Source organism: Hippoglossus hippoglossus, chromosome 21 (assembly GCF_009819705.1).
Source record: "Hippoglossus hippoglossus isolate fHipHip1 chromosome 21, fHipHip1.pri, whole genome shotgun sequence".
NCBI lineage: Eukaryota > Metazoa > Chordata > Actinopteri > Pleuronectiformes > Pleuronectidae > Hippoglossus > Hippoglossus hippoglossus.
Genome location: NC_047171.1, coordinates 11,477,064 through 11,501,021, shown reverse-complemented (window position 1 = coordinate 11,501,021; position 23,958 = coordinate 11,477,064). Strand labels below are relative to the sequence as shown.

Genomic DNA, 23,958 nt, shown 5'->3' with positions numbered 1-23,958 from the left:
CATATTTCCCAGAGTGGCCCTATTCCTTTAAGGTGAAAATGATTTGAATGTGCTTTGCCTTGGGTAATGATTAGACTTATATGGTGGTAGATGCAGCTGCACAGGCTCTTTACAGTGAGGTAAGAGTGTTGTAGCTCTTCCTTCATTTTGACCACCCCCCTGTTATATAGGCTTATTTAAAACAATTTATTTGATTAGAACTGGATACGCATGCATTGCATCTGGTCAAAGTAGCGAGATGCTTAACAGTTAGTTAGATCTTTATTCCTGAAGAGATTGGGTATCATACAATGTATTTTATGCATTTAGAGAAAACCAGATTTTATGGCATGGATTCAGTAAACAGGATGGATATCGGGCTGTGGTTGACCCTGTGGCTATATCAAGATTATAGTCATTATAATATTATTGCTTTCATCACAGAGGAGAGAGGATGTCGACCGTTACAGGCCCACCTCTAAATCTAGTAACACCTAAGTTGAAATTCTAATGGCGTGTCTGATATGACTACACAGGCCTACTGCAGATTACTACACTGACTTTGTAGTGCAAGTGACTGCACAGTACTGAACTGTAGCCCCGAAGCAGTTAATTCATAACAAAAATGCCCATAAATGCTTTCTAATATCAGCGGGTAGTATAGAATGATTGCTTTGTGCTTATCAAGTACAAATATGGACTCTTTCAACTTAAGTGTTACTTTAATAAGCAAGTGAAGATGTCTCGCATTGTGCCCAGTTCAGACAGGTCACATGATGCAGATAATGCCTTTGCCAACGTAAAACACATCATCTGGCAACATATTCGGAATTTGATCAACTAATAAAATCATAAAATCGCACATGGTAAAATATTCTATATATGAAATACCAAAAAATACAGCTGTGAACAAACATGAAAATGGAAACAAGGTAATATAGTTAAGGCTAAACATCTTTGTCTATTACCTTTGTATAGCTAAGTCAATAAGAGGAGCATGCAATCAACATAACATTGCCACAACTTTACGTTTAAACAACAAAAGCAATCAACTGAAAACAAACGTTATGTGCCTTTCGACCACCACAAAATCAGAAGCGTGTGATGAGAAGTTTCCCACGTAGTAAATCATATGGCTTTGTGCAATTTCTCACCGTCAGTCAATTTACCAATGAAATCGTTCATGTAAAGTAATATATCAATAAATGACATGCCAGAAGTTATTGAGATTCGGTTCTACATGCGCTGTTTCTTACATGCCAGATTGTGCTAATTGTACATCGTCCTAAAAAAAAAAGAGTCAGAGACCTTTCATCATAGCATGTACACTTACACCCAGGGACAAATGTGCTCAATTCCATCACCCTACTTTATATAAGGTATTTGTGCACAAATTCTACATTTCTTTTAATATAAGAATATTGTTCGTTAATAAATTAGGAATAGTACAAGGACTTCAGGTAGGGGGGAATAAAGGTGGATGGCAGAAGTTAAATATGTCGCCTGCTTTATGTAAAGCGATCTGAATTCATCTTTCTGAGTTTGGGCGGTAGGTGTCCGTCCATCCTGCCCCCACCTCCCCCAGCCAGTCGCTGCAGCTTGGGAGGTAAGTCCGCCACTGACTTGCTCATGGGCTCTGTGCACATCTTGGAGGCCTTACCGCCATGCTTATCATCAGAGACGCCGGGAACAGAGCTGATTCGCTGCAGCTTCATGGGCAGGTCTCCGAAGCTGTAAGTCATCTCTGAGGTGGTGGAGCTCATCCTCAGAAGCTTCTTGGGCAGGCCTTCCCGTCCCGTGATCTTCTGGAGCTTGGTGGGCAGCTTGGTGGTGCTGTCATTGTCCTCCAGCGTCTCCAGGCAGTCCAGGGAGCTGTTCTTCTCCCCGCTGTTGCACAGGGATGGAGCCATGAGGGGCGAGGAGAGGAGCAAAGCCTCCTCCTGCTCCTTCACGCTGTACGGAGTGGTGGGCACCTCGAATGTGGCGTGGAACTGAGAGTAGTCCACCTTGAAGAAGCCTTCCTCCAAGGAGATGACTGGGAAGAAGCGGTGTCCCCACAGGACCTCGTCCTCGGTGTAAGACGTCCTCGCTTGGCAGGTCATCCCTGTCAGGGAAGAAATAAAACACACAATTAACTCTGAGGCTTCACAAATTATGACAAATTATGTGTCACAGCCCAACACAGCAGAGTCTAATGATTTAAGACAAAACACTTCATGACTCTGGTATTTAACAGCAGAACCCTGATTTCATTATATGCTTGGCACTGCTCCATTAGAATCAACAATATTCACCGGGATTCCTGCATCACAAAGCAAACAATACTGCAAACACATTTAATAAGCGCTTAATGTATTAGGGAGCCAGCTGCCTAAATAAAAAGCTTAATTGATTTTCACTTTTCAAACATGATGAGCAATTTTCAGCCTAACTTGAAAAATAATTAAAAGTATAGCTGAGTATTTGCTTTATGTTTTGTTTATTTATATAATAGAAATGGGTAATTATTAAATTATAAAGGCCCAGCACATTCTAAATTGACTACTAATGCCAAACTGTCAGTGCAGTGTTTACCTGTGGCTCCACATTACACTAAAAAAGGAACATTTTAAATTACCAATGAACCAACTTCAAAAATGTATTGGTGAGAAACCAAATAATTAAATTTGTTCAGATTGAGATTAACAAGTTACATTAAAACAAATGATCACTTTAATTTGAAAAAATAAATAAATTCATTGGATTTTTCTTTACTTAAGCTGGTGAAGTTTCTTTTTTCATTCAAAAATAGGTTAAAGTTGACACATAAATAATATAGACAACAACCCATAGAATTTAATGTATTTTTTAAGGAAAAATGTAAGTCTACATTAAGAAAAACACTTATTTTATTTAGTTAAAACACAGGTCTTCTTCACATCAGCTCTTATGTTACTTAACAGCTCACTCCACAGTTTAATCTTGACTAGTAGCTACAAAAGATAAAAGATTAAGATAATCAATCTCCAGAGAGACAAACCCAGACAAGAAACTTCTGCAGGCAAAAGTCTGAAGTCTAAATTACACAAACATTAATTTCTATGTGAGGAGATTTCTTACCCAATAAAACTGATTAGATTTCATCCAAAACACATACGGTTACATAAAGTACCAGCTTCATAACATTGCTCATCTTGAGAAAAGACAAAATGAATGTGACAACTTAAAAGCCCTAAATTCTGTCATTTGAAGATTTGCAAGTTAAAAGAAAAATTCTTCTTTAGCATGTTCTGGGTTTGTTCATGTGCTCTGCAAATCTGGCATCAGATAGTAGATTGTGATACCCTTTATAATAAATCATCCTTCACAGGGGACTCTGAATTAAACCCCTGCTTAAAAACTCCCCCTCGTATCCTCAGAAACAAATGAATGTAATTAGAAGAATCATGAGGTTTGCATTAATGATCAACCTTTTTTTTACATTCAAAGTTATTGGAAGCGTACAAATGATTACTCAGCACCATCATATCTGCCTGTGCATTATATCACACTGCACTGCTTACAGCAAAGCCCTATCCATCTTAGCATATTTAACATTCTGCTGAAAAAAAAACCCTTTAATTTCATACAGAAAGTGAGCATAGAAAATCTATAATTACTTTTACATTCTAGAACACCCCCACCCCCCAACTAAATTGGTTATATCAGTCCAAACAGCCATTCTTTTAGCAGCGAGGAATGGCTGGGGGTGCTCATGTTCAGGCTTGTTAAAATCCATTAGGAAATCAGCGACTGCAGTTGGTTATTATCACGTGTTTTAATTACCAGCTTAATATTGTTCTGGCAGCGTCGGTTGGGTCCAAAGTGCTCGTTCACAACTAGACGCCGCCGCCGATTGCGAGGATCGTGGAAAATTATGGGGGCATCTGTGGTTTGTGCCTGATTCCCAAGGTCATAAAAGAATCCACTGATAACGGCGCTGTACACAAGCGCAGATGTGCGAGAGACTGAACATCAAGTGCGTTTGGGGTATTCAAAGTATTACTTCTGCACTATTGAGTCAGAGTCCCGGAGCCTTTGGGCACATGGAAGTGTGCAGCAGTGGATAAAGCGGGCTAAACTAATGAGAACTTTAGGGCCAAAGCGATCGAGAGTTAAGTGTGAATGGAAATCTTATGTTATTGTGAGCGTGTCAGCTGCCTTCGGGCAAAACACTGTCGCCATGTTATCCTCAACAGGCTTATATGTAGGGATTCTAAGAGCTGTGATGTATGAAACGCTCAGTTTTTTATGTTTTCTAGCAGCTATTGGACATCCACACTGGATATAATCAGGACTAAAACATCGATAGCAAGATGCATGATGAGAAAACACGTTTAAACAAGTGAAGTGAAATTGCACCTCAGGTGACGCTGCCACAGGAAACAGCTAAACAGCCTCATCTACCAGCTAAGAATAGTGCTCTACTGTTCGTGCAGATGGTGTAGGAGTTACTGTAAGACCTCTGTCCTGTGAACCCTGCAGGCCTGGGGGCTGAATCCCTCCTCATCCCCCTCCCCAAAAAGGACCACTCTCGGATGTAGATGATCTAATAAATGGTAGCTTTCTTCAAAACCTAACAACGGCACTAGACTTAATCATGGCCATTAACATCCAGTTAATTTCTAAACATTATTCAAAGGTTGATGCCTGAGCAGTTCCATAATTATAGACCTGGGCTGCCTCATATACATCCAATTGTGTTGCTCAAGACCAGCTGTTATGCAACACCCACATTCATATGGCACACGGTATAACACACTCGGCAATGCTAATGAAGTGTGTCAAACCACAGTTCATTTTGAGATGGAATCTGACACATTGTGCAGAGGAATATGTTCGACAACGACTCGTACAGTCGAACATCCAGAAATAGCACCAGCATAAAAAATAAAACCCGTATTTGATATGTTCTGCAGTTGCCGTGTATTAATACTTAGAATAGAAATCCAGTCAAATGAGAATACTCATATCCGCGTGTATTTCATACTGGTAAATCCTTATGTAACTCTAAAATACACGCCTGCCCGAGGACTCTGTTTCTATGGAAACAAAACTGTAGGAATGTGCGCATGCAACAGCCATAAACCTTTCACTGCTGAGTTCGGGCAAAAGTAACAGTGACAACACAAAACAAAAGTCTCTTTCTTATATCACAGAAGCAGACAAAAAAAAGGAAAAAAGCATAATCCAGGCTGCTGTGAAAGGATTTTTCATTCAGGGTCAAATCATCCATCCACACAAAACCTCATCTGAAAGAGCCTTTGTTTTGGTGCAGCGGCTAAATCATACATTTTAGTGGCTTCTCATCAGTGAAGGCCAGAGCCCTTATTAGAAATGTCATCGTTAATAAAGCACAGAGCAGCTGCCTCTTCCTCTGTCATCCATCACTCTCACTGTATATTACTGTGATTTGTCTGCGGTGTCTATAGCACACGTGTTGTGCCGTGTCGAAGCACATACACCGACTTAGTCCTCTCTGCTGGGAACATGCAACTGTGCGACATCCCAGCTGTGACAGAAACACCTCTGACGAGGGGTGTAAGATGCTGTAAGAGGTGTCTGTAACAACAGTTCACATATGTCACAGAGCGAAACGAGACAAGCTCAGTCACAGAGTCAGATTCTTTTTGGACAGTTTTTTAAACTATATTCTGGGTTCCATAGGTCCACCTGACTATATATTTAAATAAAAGATAATTTCTTAAATATGAAAACACCCTGAAAATAAAAACTTTTCTGGTATTTTTGCCCATTTGACACAAACATTGCAGGTTTGTACCAGAAACTTTGTAACGACACATAGTGTAGATCTTTACCAACCATACCATGAGGATGCCCTACGGAGCTATGTATATAAAAACCTTCCACTATAACAGGAAAACACATCACATGAGATATGGAAAATGTCGACATTTAACAGGGTGTTTTCCATTTTTGTGACTGAGAAGTTCTGATGTTAATCAAATGGCAACCTTTCAAGTAGCATAAGGTCCCATCTTCTGAAGCCTCAGAAGCCTCAATGATGAAAAATAATAAAAGCTAATCAACACATGAGCAGATTTATTCATTCTTTAATTCATTAACAATAGAAAATAGACAATATTAACAAAATGAACAATATTAATAATACAGTTAAACCACCGTAGAAGAGAAGGAAGCAGAAGAAACCATGACGGAGAAACATCACTACGATTGGTGGAGAGACAATTCTTCATTCAGCTCATTAGGAGAGAAATGTGTAACTCTGTGGATCCATTACATTTCTAATTTCAGTAAATGGTTATCTGTTCCCCTCTGTGACTCAGTGTGAGCCAATACTGATACATTTCAAATCCATAGCAGAGCGGCCGTTCACAATAAAGTGCCATACAGTGACAGATTTAGCTACGCCACTGTTACAGAATCAATGTTGGGGGAATCAACAGCGTTCTGGTTGATTTGGCAGGACTACATATGTGTCGTGGGCAGGTAAATGCACTGCTGTGTGTTACTTATCGTATTAGTACAGATCATTTATGGGTAAACGACTGCCCCAGCTCCAGGTTAGGGTTTAGCCATGGAGACAGAAACACAACTTAGAAAGAATTCTGAATCTATGTCTGCTAGTGATATGTCTAGGTGCCTCTTTGCAAATATGTTCATCATATCAACCGTATAAGGTGCACTGTGTTCATATGGTGCCTTTCTCATCTAATGACCAATCAAAGCACCTTACAGGACAGGTTATATCCCATATCCCACATTATTCACAGAGTCTGACTGAATTCTGGCATCAGAGGCATTTAAGGGTTCAGTGTCTTGCCCAAGGACACTTTAAAAGCATGCAGACTGGAGGAGCCGGGGTTTGGAACCAACTCTAATAATGATAATTAAAGGCTTGTTGCCACTCAAAGACTAAAGAGCCGGTACATCAACAAAACTAAACCTAACGGGGACTCAAACTCATCATCCATCCATCCATCATCTATTATCCAAGACAAGATTACACCAATGGACGATTTAAAGTCTCCAGTTACCCTAACCCCAATCTGCATATGTTTGGACAGTGGGAGGAAGTAGAAGTAGTGTGGAGTACTGGAGAATCACACACAGACAGAGAGAACATGCAAACTCCAAGCAGGGATTTGAACAGGGAACCTTCTTGCTGTGAGGCAAACACTGTGAGGCTAAACACTGTACCACCGTGCCGCCCTAAAACACATCATCTGAAAATTAAGACACAGAAAAAACGAAAAAAAACTACGAGCAATGACTTAAAACATGAATAAAATAAAGTATCAACTTTGCAAGAGCTGTTTCGTGCCATTTCCATCTAATTTTCATAAAACTATGTCGACAGTATATAAGCTGAGGGATATATATTTCCTGACTAGCTAATTTATATCTTAATCATACAAAAGGGTGAAATCCTGAAGTCCTTCATCGCTGAAGTTCGCCAGGCGGTTTAGAGCTCGTAATATCTATAACATGTGACAACAGGAACGGCATTAGAGTAATCCTCTGCTGAATCCACACATTCCGAGGGGATGTGAAAATGCATTTCATTAAAGGTGAATTTCAGAGGAGGAGGATGAGCATAGAAAACCAGAGGGAAAAAAAAAATGTCAGGGTTCTGTGGATTTGTGTTGAGGTTTTTTCAGCCATCATAGCAAAAACCACACCACTAAAAATAATCCAAACTAAGTGACTATATAACAGGTGCTCTCCCTGCACTGAACAGTGTTTCACCGACTCCCAACTGATTCCATTAGGCACTGGGAAAAAGGCAGGAAGTTGTGTGTCAAGAATAAACTTTGAGATTTAGATGCCCAAAAGCCATCTCAGCTTGGAACTCTAAGTAAATGCACTTTTCCCTGTGACAGAGAGCTAGCTGCTCCTCTGGTCTCACAAAGTGAAGCAGCCGCAGTCAGCAGAGTGACAGCCAAGATAAAATGGGTTCTTTGGTGGCTGGAATAGAAAAGCACTGTAAACTCAGAGGCAGGCTGCCAGTGTTTCTTGATAGCAGCTGAAAAAAAACAAAGAAAACCTAAGTGGTATTCACAGTCCCAGTCATCTGAAAGAAGCTTATCCAGGTTGTAGAAGCCGGAGGATCATATCCGTTTGGGGCCCTGCGCGGCCCGGTTGTGTCCTCAGCCACAGAGCTGCACTTGACACAACGAGGACAGAGGAAAGTCAAGGGGCCGACCCGAGAGCACAGATCTATTTATTGCACCTCGGTCAAATCACCCAGGCAGAGGCTTATTCTAGATTTTAAAATCAAACACATCACTGCTTTTCTTTGATCCGACAACCCACAGGCGCCAGGCAGATGACACTGGAAATTGACAGCCATGTGAAAATTAAGGTTCATATGACTTCTTGCACAATGCAAGGCGCTGAAAAAAAGTCAGGTGGGCGTAAGAAGAGTTCCTCACAACCTCACATTTAATGACAAAATCACAAATAACCTTCCCATCCCTCTGTCTCTCTTCCTCTCTGGCTTTCCTTTTCATTCAGTCACTCAAACAGTCACACACACACACACGCAAACTCACTCACCAGTGCAGTGCTGGCAGCAAAGTCCCCTGACAGTCTATCACGGATGTGGAAGCAGCTCCAGTGTTATGTATGAGAAAAAATGCGAGCGAAAACAAGCATGAGAATCTGGACGCTGCAGACACGGAGCGCCACCACACAACACCGCCCAATACTCATCCCATTGTTGGACGATCGCTGTTGCCAAGGCTGTCCACAAAAATGTATCTGCTGCACCGCTGGATTGTGAGGAAAAACAATTAATTTAACAATTACCTGTTTTTCATTTGAATTCCAGGGATCTTTGTTGCAACATATGCAGCTCCTGTGCTGAATAAGGTAACTCATGTAAAGACAAGAGGAGGAGAATATCGAGATGCTGAGCTATGCATCTAAACCATCGACTGTAAATAAAGATGGACGACATCGCCACTTCCTCAAACTATCAAGAAATTAAGCCAAAATATCCCGGATACGGATGCTGCCATCTTGGACCAATGATGTCCTTTGGAGCCAGAGTTGGCGGCCTATAGTAGGGATCAGAGGATGGAGCCGCAGCATGTAATATTGTTTGCAGTGTCCGGAGCCATTTTGTCAGTGAAAGGGATGTGATCGTTAGCTATTCTTAACAGTGGGGGAGAAGGTGTGGCCTAAGCTGAATGGGTTGGTTGGTCAGGCAAAACGTTCCACTGGCTGGCAAAAAGGATGCAGTGTGATGCAACTACTTGTCAAGCTAAACAAGCGCATTACAGGAACTAGCCTTGTAGCAACGTCCTGGGCTCGGAGCTAGCTCAGCAGCAGATGGACACTTTGCTTATCCCACAAACCAGGTTATGTGATGAGACTGTGCAGTGTATCTTATACTCCATATAAAGGGTGGGGGGTCCACATTGCCTGCAGCAGTCCCACTGGCCCAGCAGGCGTGTTGAAAAAGACTCTTCAGGTTGGAGTGTACTTCTAAAATAACAGAAACCATCTTTAAGAAAATTTGATTTAAGTGACTTTTTAGTCCACGTCCCGCATCCACTAACACGGTGGAGGCAGGGGTTGTGACATATACTGCAGGCAGCCACAAGGGATCGATTTTTGGCTTCACCTTTAGGGAGCTGTCATGTCGTACATCTTTATATTCAGTGTATGTGTCTTCCTGAAGAGAGGAAAGTTCAATTCTCGAGTCACAGTAATATATTTCTGAGTAGTTTGGCTTTTCACAACTGACTTCTTTTTTCTTTTCAATGAAATGTTACGAAGGATAGAGGAATTTGTACCTATAATAGGTTTTTAAAAATCCCATTTTGATACAGACACTGTTATTGTGGCCATGAGTCCTGTCTGATTATTTTGTTTCTATGGTGACCACCATCAAGTGGTATAAATGTAGAGAAGAAATCCAGAAGCATCCAGTGACCTGTTTTTCACAGTTTGACTTCTCGAAGATTGAAATAAGTCCCCTCGGTTAAATAACGTTTTGGTGTGTGATCCATTAGTGAAGGTGGCTTCTGGATGTTTGCAGCTCTGAGGTTTTAATCCAGCCGCACAGCACCGACTGAGTGATGAGAACAAGTGGGAAGCCGGTGGAGGGGAGCAGGCAGGGGAAGTGCACTGGGTGGGGGAGGGGAGAGCCTGGATACTGAGGAGATTGCTTGAGTGTGTGGAGGCTGCTGGAGAGGGAAGGAAGGGAAGGGAATTGGAGCAGGGGCTGCCAAACATCTCCACTCAAGGTGGGGTGTCAGGCAGGCTGCGGGAACATATGGCTGCAGGCCATTAACACAGCCAGGAGAGCGCACATTACCAAGTGAAGGCAGTGCTGATTATTGCTGCAAAGGGAACCAGTTGAGCAAAACAGCAATCGATGGATTTCCTTTAGGCCAGACAATCACTAATGGTTGAATAGGGAAAATCACACTGGGGATATGCTCACACCACCTGAGGCTATGAATGATTTGAATTATTAAGTGCAGAAATGATCAGAAAACCATTTTCAGACAATGAGTGAAAGCCATTTACTCTCATATTGATTTCAGCTATTAAGGCTACTTAGTTTAGAAGTTACAGCTGGAAGACGGGGGGTGGGGGGTGCGATTTCTGAGCCTTAAGAGATCTTAACAAGGAGAGACTCGCTGTTCAGATCAAGACTCCATTGTTTGGTTTTTCCCCGAGTTTGTCAATTGAGTTAGAGAGCAGATTATCCCAGTAAACTCAAGCATGTCTGAGTGACAAAAATAGAAAGAGACATCCCAGAGGAGGGTCCGGCTCGAAGACAAGCTTCAAGAACAACATGTCCGTACGGCTCCTCGCTTAGACGGCACGATTGATTCACCTGCACTTCAGGGATGGTCGCATCTCCACCAATCAATCCTGCCACTGACCAACACTGCAACTGCACAACAACCGTCCTCATCACCTCAAACGAGCGGAGCGACAATATCATCTCAATTATGGCCATTTAGCATTTTCCTCCATCCTTCGAGTAGACGAGGGTTAATGTTGAGGTCTCCTGTTTGTGTTGCTATAATCATCAGAGAAAGTGTCACAACTTCACGGCGTGCACGTCTTCTGAGACAATAACAACAGAGACATAGTCAATTATGTCTAACTCTTCGCGGCATGACAAGGAGATTGCGGCGCATTGTTGGCGAATGCATTCTCTGCTTGCTTTCGTCACGGAGCAACTTCATCCCAGGTCTGACACCACACCTCGTCTACCTGTGATTTATTGCCATCCAACAGGGACTTGACAAATCCCTCAAGACACAATTACCGTTCTCCCCCCTTGGGAAGCTCGCACAGTTCATCTAAAAAGGGATAATGAATCCGGGATGTCATAGCTGGTTCACTGCACTGCCCATTATGTGGAGTTCACCCCCAGTGCAATTATTGTATGTACAGAAGACATAGGAGGTAAATCTCACAATGCCGTCCTGGAATATCCTTGTTTGCTTATGTAAAACTAGTCTTGCTGACTTCAGTGTTCTTTGATAAGATTCAGGCTGCCTTTCAGCAGAGCGTAATGAGTCATTGTGCAGTCGCTGCTCATATACAGATATAGTATACGATTCCAACAGTGTTGCAACAAATGCATGTGCAGCTTATAAACTAGACTGATTCTTGGAATGACTTGAAAGCTGTATTATTTCTATAGTAATAAATATTTATTATATTGTCAACCAGTGCACAGTGTAGGTAGAATACAGTCTGCTACAATCCAGTACTCAGTAGAGAACAGCAGCGGGAGGAAGACGACTGATTGAGGATGTTTCCACTAATTGGACCTCTTGGAATTTTTAATTGGACACCGCTGGTCTATAGTCTTAAATATAGTTAATAATCAAACTATAATAAGTGTGCATAATAATTACTATTAATAAATAATTGATATTATTAAATTTATCAACATGATGTCATTCATGTTGAGTTTCTTTTATGCCCAGTGTGCTCGCTCGCACTGACTTATGAGGTGCAAGCACAGGCCAGAATGAGCAATAGGATGCTGACTGCAGTTCATTCAATGGCCACTGGTATCGCTAAAAACTAATAATAATAATAAAAGTCTTTGAAGAAAAGATACAGAAGTAACATCATAAAAAGCTCCTTAGAACAGAGTAAAGTTTAACCTATTTTAAAGTTTCAGTGTGTAGAATTTAGTGACATGAAACATGAAAGAGAACCTGTGGTATCCTTCAGTTGTTATAAAGACTCGAAAGGAGTTTAGATTTTCCAGTTTGGACTGCTCAATATGGCAGCCTCCGTAGAGAGGTAAATATTGAGTATTTAAATATAAAGGGCTCATTGTAGGGTATTTTTTTTAATTAGTATTATTTTTAAGTGATACCGGTGGCCAATAACTCAAACGCAAACGACTCAATACTGAAACTGCTCATCTCAAAATTACAAATGATTTATCGATGTCTGCCGATGCTGGAGATTGCTCCGTATTGCTGCTCCTTGACCTTATTTGACACCATTGACCAAAACATTTTCATCAATAGACTAAGAGTGCCTCGGCATATCCGGAATTGCCCTTAGATGGTTCAAGTCTTATCTCGCAGATAGAGAAATATTAGTTTCCATTGGAAATAACATCTCATCCTTGGCTCCACTGATGTGCGGGGTGCCACAAGGTTCTATTCTTGGTCCAATCCTATTTTCGCTGTACATGCTCCCGTCAGGAAACGTCACCAGCAATTTTAATGGTATTTCAAATCATTCCTTTGCCGATGACACCCAAATCTACTTGTCTTTTAAGCCAGACAACATGTCCTAGTAGAGTGCCTAACTGCCATTGAGGATTGGATGTCACTTCTAGTTAATGAAGGATTTTTTTTCTCCCACAGTCGCCAAAGTGCTTGCTCATTGTGGGAACTGTTGTGTCTCTCTATAAATGTTAAGGTCTTGACCTTATTATGTTATGATTTGGCCTTTAAAATTGAACTGAATTGAATATCTTTTATTATAATTCATTCTTCTTCAGTAGGATTATTTTATATTCAATTGCTGCCAACTGATCCCTTTCACCTAAATCTTACACACTGAGCCATTAACTTGTTTATTTATTTTGTTTGGGTTGATTTCTTCAGTAACAATTCATTATGTCCTATAATAAATCATAGTATGGTTTTATATGTAAAATATTAATGAGGGTGAGTGTGGCAGTAAGAATGCGTGTGTTTGTGTGTGTGTGTGTGTGTGTGTGTGTGTGTGTGTGTGTGTGTGTGTGTGTGAATGGGTAAATGGTGAAAGTGCTGTACAAATACAGTCCATTTACTATATTAATCTGGAAAGTGACTAGTAACTAAAGCTACTCAACTGAATTGGACTTGCAAGTAAAAAGTATAACTACCTCAAATCAGATAAAAAGTACTCGTTCATACTACAGAAATTTTCAGATTAACATAATAAATAATATAACCCACTGTCCATCCTGTTTAAATAAAGATGACCAGAAAATGTGCATTATTGCTTTATCACATTCAGGTCCAGGCTCTATGTATCACTACACCTTTCCATGCACATTATAAATCATATTAAACACTATAAACATGGCTGCGCTGAAATATTCAAAGCAGGTAGCTGTAAAAATGTATCGTTAATAAAGACAAATGAACCCAAAGCCTGAAATCCATTTAAACAGCTGGGAGCTGTACGGTATCCAACACGTGGCTCCTCTCCATCACCTCTGCTGCACAGGTGGAGCTCAGCAGGGGAAGACACTTCTCTCCAGAGCCCTCACCCTGAGCATATTAGATTTAATTGGAAACTCCGCTCTCACCTGATCTGCGGCACTAACTTCACCGCTGAACCCACTTTAAACCTTTGACCCACGGGGACTTTGGCGGGGAACACGACACTCGGAAGACAGCGCTCGCTTTCGGTGTAATGACTCCGAATGAATTATGGTCATTTCCCGCAGAGGACGGAACGGCCTGTAACAGCGGGCTCATACCCGGGGTTCGCCTGTGTCAGTGTTTACCTGAGCTCCGGAGCTCCCGACTTCAGGCGACCCCGGACCTCCGGGGCTACAGCCTCTCACTCGTATGATTAAAACTATCAGGCCTGCAGCACCACAGAAAGCTCTCCATTTTTATTTCAATTACTGCTGCGGATGACAAAACACAGATCAAGCCATGACATCGGCTGCTCGGCTAATCACTGGCAATAGATGTTTCCAATTAATTATGCTGGCTGGCTTTATTACTAAACATAGTCTGAATCAAAGCAATTATTACTCCAATTTTCATTTTCTAAACATATGATACGTGTGTATTTGTTGCACAACAATGACTTAATTGGAGCTATGCTGAGTGTATTGTATAACAAAATCATTTTCCCACTGCCCAGGTCTGGTTATTACTCTTATTGACCTTAAATGAGAAGCAATAGTCTATTTAGTGCCTTTTTATTCAGAATGAATATATCTGATCCTAAATCCATCTATGTGCATGATTCAGATCACAATATTCGTTGTTATTGATTCAGGTCCAAACACAGTTCAAGACAGTTCCATGCACAGGTAGAAATAATGAGCATATACTGTAGGTACTTCATTATACAAAGCTATTCTCACCAGTAACACACTGCATTCATGCAGATCGAAACATATGAATAAACATGACCAGTTGATCCAGTCTATATGCAACCAACCCCTAACCACCCACACTCGTTTCAAAACGAGCAGATAACTGGGATATTAAATTTTTTTTCATTCTGTAACAGTGAATCATAGGAAAGCCCTGCAGCGATAGGAATAACGAGGGGGGGGCGGCCGAAATCTTTGAAAACAATCAAGATCAATGCACAACTTTATCAAATATGAGGAAGCAGCGTTTGTTGATATTTTTGCAATAATTTGCCTCATAATTCAAATCAAGCGATGAGATGAGACGCAGCGTTTCATGTAAAACACACATTCAATAGATGATATATACAAATATGGAGATAATGTAGAGTGTGTTTTCCGGGAGGTCAAATTTGAAGCGTCACCACACAGAAATGAAATAAAATCTAAGTGAATCTCACTGAGCAAACAAATACAAGCATCTAAATAAATACTAAGATAGTTTACACAGTTTATCTCGGAGTAAACTTTATGCCTATGAATTTTAATAAAAACCTGGGTAACTTTGCCAGCAGTTTTAAATGTGACAGACACATTTGCGGTGTTTTCTGAGTTTCAGGGCGAGTTTAATGATCGCACTCATTTGCATTAAAGTCACGTCAATCTGAGAGGGAAAAAGGTTTATGCTGATGATACAGTTTGCGCTCATGAATCACTGCTCTTCACAGCTGATGAGTGAATTTAAAAACACTTTGCAGAGCTGGTGGAGATCAGTGTGTTTTGCCACCGTGTTAGAACTAAGACATTATACTAAATTTCAGGCTTGACTAATGTGCTGACAGCTCGTCTTTCTGTCCCATAATGAAAACGAGTTCTCGGTGAAATAAATCAGCAGCTTGTTTACCTTTGTTGCTTTTCACGTCTCCGATCTGAAAACTGCACAGATGCACGTCTTCAGCATATGTGAGCTACAGCGTTTAAACAGGAGCGTTGCGGTGTACTACGTCCTGTGCAATTTAAACAGGGAAAATCATAAAATTAATTTAGTTGTGCAAAACACACTGATTAGTTTCATGGTTGGAGGAACATAAACGATTGTCACTGGCAGCTACAGTTTATTTCGGGTTCTCAAGAATCAGCGCCACAAATGAACAGATTGCCTCTGGCCTGGGATTTAAGCCTTTGTAGTGCTGAACAGCATTACTGGTGTTAATGGGACACTTATCTCAACTCCTGATGTATTTTAAGACTCCATGCAGATTCAACTCGGGGAGTCAAAGTCAGGTCATCGTCGGCTCTGTCGTGGAACAGAGGAAATGTCCCTGCAGTGGCATCAAGATGTCATTAAAGTACAATTTGTTTTCATATTATTTTGTATTATTTCAACACATAAACACTGTGTTCTTAATATCTAGTATAATTTGACATCAGTGGAGTTGTGAAATAAATGAAAGGCCCTGCGCGCGCGCACACACACACACACACACACACACACACACACACACACACACAGCTCTTTTCAGTTGAAGCCCGGTGGAGCTACAACATAACAGCTACCAAAAGTGAAAACAGCTCGCTCTCCCCTGGTGGCTGGCTGCAGTATAGGTAATAAGCCCTGCCTCCTCCATGTTAGCAGATGGGACTATACTAAAAAGTCAAAGAACACATTGAATAACATTATGATTGACAGCTGAGACTGACTCATGATTGGTCAGGGGTTGGATGGAGCACAGCTCCACCACTGATCAAAGTTTTTAACTTTAAATTGAACAAACTTGATTCATTTCTGTCTTAACAAGACATTTTTTAAGTTAGCAAACTATTTTCTTTTTTCAGTGTAGACTCTTGATCCAAATGACGTCACAAGTGCACAATTGCATCGTCCACTTCAAGGAAAGATAAATGTTTTGAAAGTCTGCAGTGACTCGAGACATCACAAGTTTATTAACATTAAACTAAAACTAACAATCTTTTCTCATTTTGACCAAGGTACTTTTGTCGCTGAAACCTGACAAACAGATGGGACTCAGAATGTGACACCTTGGGTCAGGAGCTAAGATGCTTTGTTCACTCACCCCCCACCCTGACCACCTATGAGGTGTATAAAACTAACAAGTCCACCAACCTTAACGACCATGTAGGTCATTTGTCTGTATACCCTCCGATATGACTCACAGAGGCGTCTCCTGAAATAGCTAACGTTCGAAGGCGTACTAGACCTTGGTCACCATGGCTACAAATAATAAACATGCATGGTTTTGTGGAAGATAAGGGGAAGGAGTCAAGGTGCATCAGGCAACTAAAGCTCAAACCGGAGCCTCATCAGACAAGACGACTGAGTGTTGTGAGTGCCTGTACGTAACCATGATGAACTCTTATCAGGGTTTAGTTTCTATGACCAGAGCAGACACTGCAGAGGAATGAAATGAAATATATTGTGAGTGAGCAACTTGGCAAATGTAATAATTTCCTCAATATATGACATATACAATAGTGTGTCTGTTATTTTTAAGCAAAAATGCCAAACATTCATTAATTCCTCGTCTTCGATTGGGATGATTTACTGCTTCTCTCTGTTTTACACCACTGATTATCTTCGGCTTTTGAACTGTCAGAATAAAAAGTTATTTGAAGACATTGTCTTAGGCTCTGAGAAATGGTGATGGGTAATTTTTATGAAATTGTTTGTTTATATTAAAGTATTCATCAATAATATAAACTGCACACTAAACAATAATTAAGTTGTCAAGAATAAACTACATCCCTCACACAGTTTTCAAAGCCTAAAATGCATATGATATGTAATAATCCCTCCATCCAGCGATTATCTATACCGCTATGGGGGTCGCAGGGGACGAGCCCCGCTGACATTGCAAGAGAAGCGGGATACACCCTGGATAAACCGTATCACAGGGCCAACATACTGAGACAAACTCGCAGAGACTCACAGTCACATTCACACCTCTACTTTATATTTAGAGTCTCCAGTTAACATAAACCCAATCTGCATGTCTTTAGAAGCCGGAGTACAAGGAGGCAACTGACGCAGACATGAGAAGAACATGCAAACTCCACAAAGGAGATCTCCGGCCAACCCGGGATTCGAACCAGGAACCTTGTTGCCCTGACCTGACATGACTAACCATAGCTCAAAGAGATAATATAGTTTTCATAATAACTGTGATGACTTTGTCGAGCAGATTCAAGCGTACAGTATCACAGCTGAGCAGACGCTGCTGCACTGCAGAGTCTGTGAGAATTAAGAAGCTCATTGTCCAAAAAATGTTTTTGCTGAACCCTACAATGAAAAACCTCTGAATATATTAGAAGGTATTGGTATTTATTGGAATTAAAACTGCACACACACAGTCAACATCAGCTGGGCTGCAGTAATGACGCATTTTTCACTTATGCTGAATTATTTTCTCTTTTGTTACCCAAGCACCTGTCACGCAGTGCACAAGATTGATTCAGGCTTGGTGTTGTGAGCAGATTCACATCAACCAAGTGACAGGGGGATGGGGATGGAGCGCTCACACACACACACACACACACACACACACACACACACACACACACACACACACACACACACACACACACACACACACACACACACACACACTGACCTCACTGTAAAGCTATTTGCTGTGAAATGATGTGGTCTGTGTTGTTTGTATTGATTGTAATCATGTCAGAAATGGTCCGTGTTACTGCTGTTAACGCATCCAAAACTTGTTACTATGAGCTTCTTGTTTCTGCTGTTTTTTTCCTTCCTTACAGAAAGACTCTTTTTTTCCTTTCGGGCAATGCAGTGAGATCACATGTACAGTGCATTAACTGCAATGTGGCCTTAAAGGCATCCTCAGCCTCCGCAGCGTAACAACTCCCTGCGGCCGCGTTCGAAAACCAACTCAACACCACAAAGCCACAACTGGCATCGCTCCAGAAGAAAATATGCTGCTGCGAGACATCCTCCCGGTCTCATTTGAAAGGTGCACCATACTGAGGTGGTGATCAAAAAACTGATTGGGCTCCTGTTCAAACAGGAGCGAGGACTAGCTCTCGCCTCGAAAATGTAGAGGTTGTCCGAGGTTACGTCGAAAATCAGCCCAGATTATTTTTGTGTCCTGTCAGGGGAGCAAATGGTCACAATACCAAAACGGGTATACTGTTGTGTCTGTTGTTATTTAGCAGGAAGATGAGAGAGGCGCAGATTGTGAGGCATAATCTGCAGGGAGGAGTGTTTTAAGTTGTGTTGCGGACACTGGTTTTACCACGTAACAAAAAGAAAAAAAGACAGACCTGGGGAGCTGGGCAGCTTCTTCGCTAGTAAACACTGAGCCTCATAAATATTTTATCTTTTTCTTCCTCTGCTGTATCACCTGTTCTAGCGAGTGCTCCGCGGTACCGTTACACCTCTGTGGGCTTTTCATATTTCAGAAGATATCCTCCTCAGCGCCAGGAGATTTAATCGGCAGAGCAAATTCATCTCATGTTCGACGACGCATGTTTGCCCGCTTTATTGCTGAAAAATTGGGTTGTGATTCCTATACCATAGGAATAATAATAATAATAATAAAAAAAAGCTAAGTTTAGGTGCAGTGCTGCAATCCTGAATACTCAAGGAGAGGTTGCCATGGAAACAGAGTTACATTGGCCAGAAATGAAGGCATCTGAGGATTTAGACTTTCACTGTACATCAATTTTTAACCATAGATTGTTTCTACATCAGCCTTTCCACCAACTTCACACGAGCACATCCGCTCCTTAATGCAGGAACGGCTGCGCAGCACAAACGTGAGCATAACACGGTCCCACAGACTGAGGCCAAATCAGTTTAATTAAGACTGAGATGGTGACTCTTATAAATGAGGACGATATGATGACACATACTGACGACTATAAATATCTACCAATTCATCAAGGATAATAATCTAAGATATTCATACTTAACAACAAAGACAAGTGTATTAGTATTACAATTACTCTCGTAAAAGAAAACAATGGGCATATCTGACGCCACTAAGTCCAATGTAGATACTGTCGTACATTAGGATTTATTATAAAACTTTGCCCTCTTTTAGTCACATCTAAATGACCTGACTTAAATCCGGCGTGTCTGGAATCGACGGATCATATGTCAGTTACATCTCAGAGACTTTAAAAAAAAACTGTCTCTCCATACTATAAGGAGCAGAATATCTTTGCTAATTGCCATCTGCAGTGTCAGCCTGCAAGCCTCCCTGTCACATCTCCATATGCTGCTTCCTCTGAACCAACATATTACAACTGCTCCTCTGTTCGCTCTACACCAGTGAGGGAGCTTTCCCCGCACTACAATATCAGCCGTGTCAAATAAATGGCTGAATTTGAAATGACCTCGGTGGAGGATTTTTCTCGGGGCGTTACTCATCTTGTGTTGAAATGGAATTCCCTAATTCCCGAGGGACCTAAGAAAGCAAATTATTATCCCCTCTGAGAAGAGCCGCTGTGAGGTACGAGTGCCGTCCGGGGCACAGACGAGGAGGAATGGAATTTGTCTCGAATGAGAAAAGAAGAAAATGCACGTTGCCTGACACGGACCTGACAGAGTCTCAAAGTGTTCAGTGGCTCTACTCCCTCATTCCCATGAAGTCTTTTAATGCATAGATTAAAATTACTGCACTTAAAACCTGCTAAAAAAACCCCCCAATAATCTATGGTTTATGAAGGCTAAGCACTGTTATTATTAACAACTGTGTATGGCTGCCACAGAAATAAAAATCAATGAAAAGCAATCATGAGGTCAATAGTAAGTCCATTAACACCTCTGAAATCCCTCACTATTATTCATGGGGGTTTAGAAATACAGGACAAACACGTCCAAGGACCAAGCAACATCTTCAGCTCCTGTATTCACGACACCTGCACCCACATCATGCAGGAAAACAGACTCTTGTTTTCACCAGGAGCAGGCCTGTGAAGACGCATATCATTATTGGGCACTCACCTGTCGTCTCTACTATCCCTTCTAGTATCACCACAATTTCAAACTGATCCGTTTGCATGGATCTCTGGGAGAGGTCGTAGAAGGGGCTTTTGGGGTCGATCACATGGCAGATCGTGAGCGGTGAGACGAGAAAGAGCTGGTCGGCCCCTGTGCTGAAACCCACGTCCAACTCCAACTGATCCAGCGGAAGAAACTCGCCTTCGGGCGTCTGGCGAGACTAAGGGAGCGTACAGAGAGAGACAGAGATGTTTGGTGGAGGGGGGAAGGAAGGGGGAAGACACACTTAACCATCTATAGCTTCACACAGGCCTGTGTGCCGTCAGAAACAAAACTGACTGCGTTTTTCCTGCGTTATTTTTAAAGCTGGAAGAATATCCCTCTCAGCTTGTGACGTGATGTGCCACTGAGTCAAAAAATGGGTTAGTTTCGAACAAGTGGGACAAGTCAGTCGGTTCAAATGTCTAGATACTCAGTTTATTAGTCTATATGAAGAGACGCAATTCACTAAGATGGGTGTGGTTGCAGTCTGTCTTACTGAGTTTATACTTACCTTATTAAAAATGAATGGGAGCCCACATGTAATCTCCTATACTAGCACTGTATCTGTCAGGATGCTCAGTCATCCAGGTCATGGGATTGTACAAGAAAGGCCAGTGGTTCTCGGACTTTGGCACTTCAAGGCACCGTAACTCACACAAACTATAGACCACACTCCCCCTTTTATGAAGGTTTTTGCTTTTCGATGTGTTATTACAGGAAGTGTATGAATATCCAGGACCAAAATAGTCATATATTCTGTCAGTGTGTTGCCTATGGATGAAATTATAGTGAAAATGAACGATTCCTCTTTTTGCCAGGGACCCTCTGTACCCCTCAAGTACCCTTGGGGTGCTCTGTACCCCACTTTGAGAACCCCTGAACTGGATTTGCATGTATTTCTTCAAGAAACACAAGCAAGGCCAGTCGCCTATGTTCACTTGTATAACTCCTGAATATACTACTACTAGATTCCTATATGTTACAACTGGAGGACGTGCATTTGCATTGTAGAATGTTGTTATAGGTTTATTACAGACTTCTGTGAAGCCAGGACAGCAGAGAAATCCAGAGACAGTCTCCTAAATGATCGACAGCAGCCACACAGAAATAAGAATATAAACAAAATGTGACATGTGGGACATTTTGGTGAGGCCATGAGTAATTTGCAAGGTTTAAGAAAAAGCTAAACGTCTGTGCTACAAACTGGTTTTTGGATTGTCTCACATCCACTGTGTACCTCATATATTTGTGCACGGATGGTGTAGGCTTAAATGCCAGTGTGTAGGCCTTCCTGTTTCTTTTTTTTTCATGAAGTGGGCCATAAACAAACCATTGGAAGGAACAATTAAATGTCAGAATGCATTATCAAAGTAGCACCACTTACTTTCAGCAGTTTGCAGCGGATCTGTGCAGAGACCATATGGCTGTTACGCAGGTTCCCGACCCTGAACATGAGAGTTAGTTTCCCATCCCGCATGGAGATCACCGCATGTTCACTGAACATCAGCGTCTCGGCCCTTTTCTTGGGCTGAGACATCTTGATGAACATGCAGCCGATCAGAAAGGCATCGACGATCGACCCGAGGATCGACTGGAACAGAAAGAGAATGATCCCCTCGGGGCACTTGTCCGTGATGTATCTGTAACCGTAGCCTATGGTGGCCTCGGTCTCTATGAAGAAGAGGAAGGCTGAGGGAAAGTTGTACACGTTGGCCACGCATGGGGTGTACTTGTCGTTGTGCGCCCTGTTGAGGTCCCCTCGGATGTAGGCGATGCACCACCACATGAAGGCCATGAAGAGCCACGCGACCGTGTAGGTGAGGATGAAGATAAACAGGTTCCAGCGCCATTTCAAGTCTACCAGTGTCGTGAATAAGTCTGAGAGGTATCTGCTGGTCTCGCCACCCAGGTTCCCATGCTGGACGTTACATCGCCCATTCTTATCCACGAACCGCTGCCTCTTCCTCTTCTTCTCCGGGGGATGCTGGTTGAATCCAGACCCGCTAGATGAGGTGGTCACTACCTGATAATCGTCCCCAAATTTCTTTCGAAGTGCAGACATACTACGATGACAGCAGAAAGGAAAGGAAATAACAAAGGAGTCAGTGAAATGAGAAAAGAAAAAGAAAAAAAGTCCGGGGCTGTAGTTGCTGCAGCCTGTGCGCAATGCCTCCTTGTGCGCAAAAAGAGAGAGAAGGCGATAAAAGTGCGCTGTGTTCGCCCCCAGTTAGTCTTGCATCGTCCTCTTTCGCCGCGCACTACTGCTGCTGCTGTCCACAGCCATGGAACGTCAACAACGTGCGAGTAGTTTTCAAACACCGAGCACAGGAGCCATATGAATCCATATAAGCGACGCACAGGAGAGGAGGCAGCCTATCCAAAACGCGGATTACTCATCGCCCTGTGGAAGAGCTGTGGCTGCGTGGACCCGTTCAGAAAGTGTACACGCGCACGCGGCAAGTTTTCATGCGAAACTTCGAAATCCCTCAGTGCCCCGTCAAACGCCAAAATCTCTGCGTAATTATTCGCGGGGAACGGCTGCCAGGATGAAACGTCTCCGCGCGCACTTGCGACCGTGTTGGAGAGCAGTCGGTTTCCAATCCTGCCTGTGTGGTGTGTACACATAGGAGGCGAGTTGCATCCGAGCGTGTGGCCGCAAAAGATGACGAGCAGCTGGAGGAGGAAGATCACTGTCCCACCGTCGTCATTTTGGGCTGCGCGCATCGACGCCGATTGTCGGGGCTCCTTCTTGGGCACCTTCCCCCCTTTTGCTTCTAGGACAATGTCGACAGGGTTGTCATGGTTCGGCGGTGCAGAGATCCACCAAATGTTTCTTTGGGCTCGATCGGATGATGCTTCTGTGCCTTCGGTTCCTCTGTGCGGCTCCTGCGCATTTCCACGTTTCCAGTAATGCACTCACTGTTGCCTAGTGGTTCCACAAAGACAGACAATTTGGAGGAGTAGGAGGAGGAGGACGACGAGGAGGAGGAGGAGGAGGAGAGAGAGAGAGTTCGCCTGGTTTGACAGTTTTTTTTCTCTCCAAGTGATCACATAGGCCGTGTGAAACTGCAGCCAAGATGTCATGATGGCTACAAACACAGCTATTTATAATAAATCACTGCATCCAAAATGATTAATACACTAAAACACCCCAGATATGATTAAAACAGTACATATTTCTGTGTTGCACATACACTGCCATAAAGTATATCCTCACAATGCTGAGTAAATATGTATATATTTCTAGTAACCACTTTATTTTGCTTCCTGATCCTCAGGGTCACCTGTGCAGCCACATGATAACCCCTAAATGTCATCCCATGGGTGACTGCACCGGCCCCACTCTGTGCACGACATC

At 42.3% G+C, this 23,958-nt stretch overlaps 1 protein-coding gene across 1 annotated transcript; it reads right to left on the bottom strand.

Moving 5' to 3' along the window:
- Positions 1 to 242: 242 nt before the first annotated feature.
- On the bottom strand, positions 243 to 22,662 carry kcnj3a (potassium inwardly rectifying channel subfamily J member 3a). The gene is made up of 3 exons (XM_034574121.1): positions 21,985 to 22,662; positions 20,562 to 20,778; positions 243 to 2,083 (listed from the first exon to the last, which is right to left on the bottom strand). Exons 1-3 carry the CDS (start codon positions 22,660 to 22,662, stop codon positions 1,488 to 1,490), a joined length of 1,491 nt encoding a protein of 496 aa, XP_034430012.1. The 3' UTR covers positions 243 to 1,487.
- Positions 22,663 to 23,958: the final 1,296 nt, after the last annotated feature.

What these genes read in the sequence shown, in the direction of transcription:
- kcnj3a (XM_034574121.1), bottom strand. Translation starts at nt 22,662, where the DNA reads ATGTCTGCACTTCGAAAGAAATTTGGGGACGATTATCAGGTAGTGACC. An exon ending in TCCGCTGCAAACTGCTGAAA is followed by an intron (nt 20,779 to 21,984) that starts GTAAGTGGTGCT and finishes ACGCTCCCTTAG; the next exon opens with TCTCGCCAGACGCCCGAAGG. An exon ending in AGGGATAGTAGAGACGACAG is followed by an intron (nt 2,084 to 20,561) that starts GTGAGTGCCCAA and finishes CTTCCCTGACAG; the next exon opens with GGATGACCTGCCAAGCGAGG.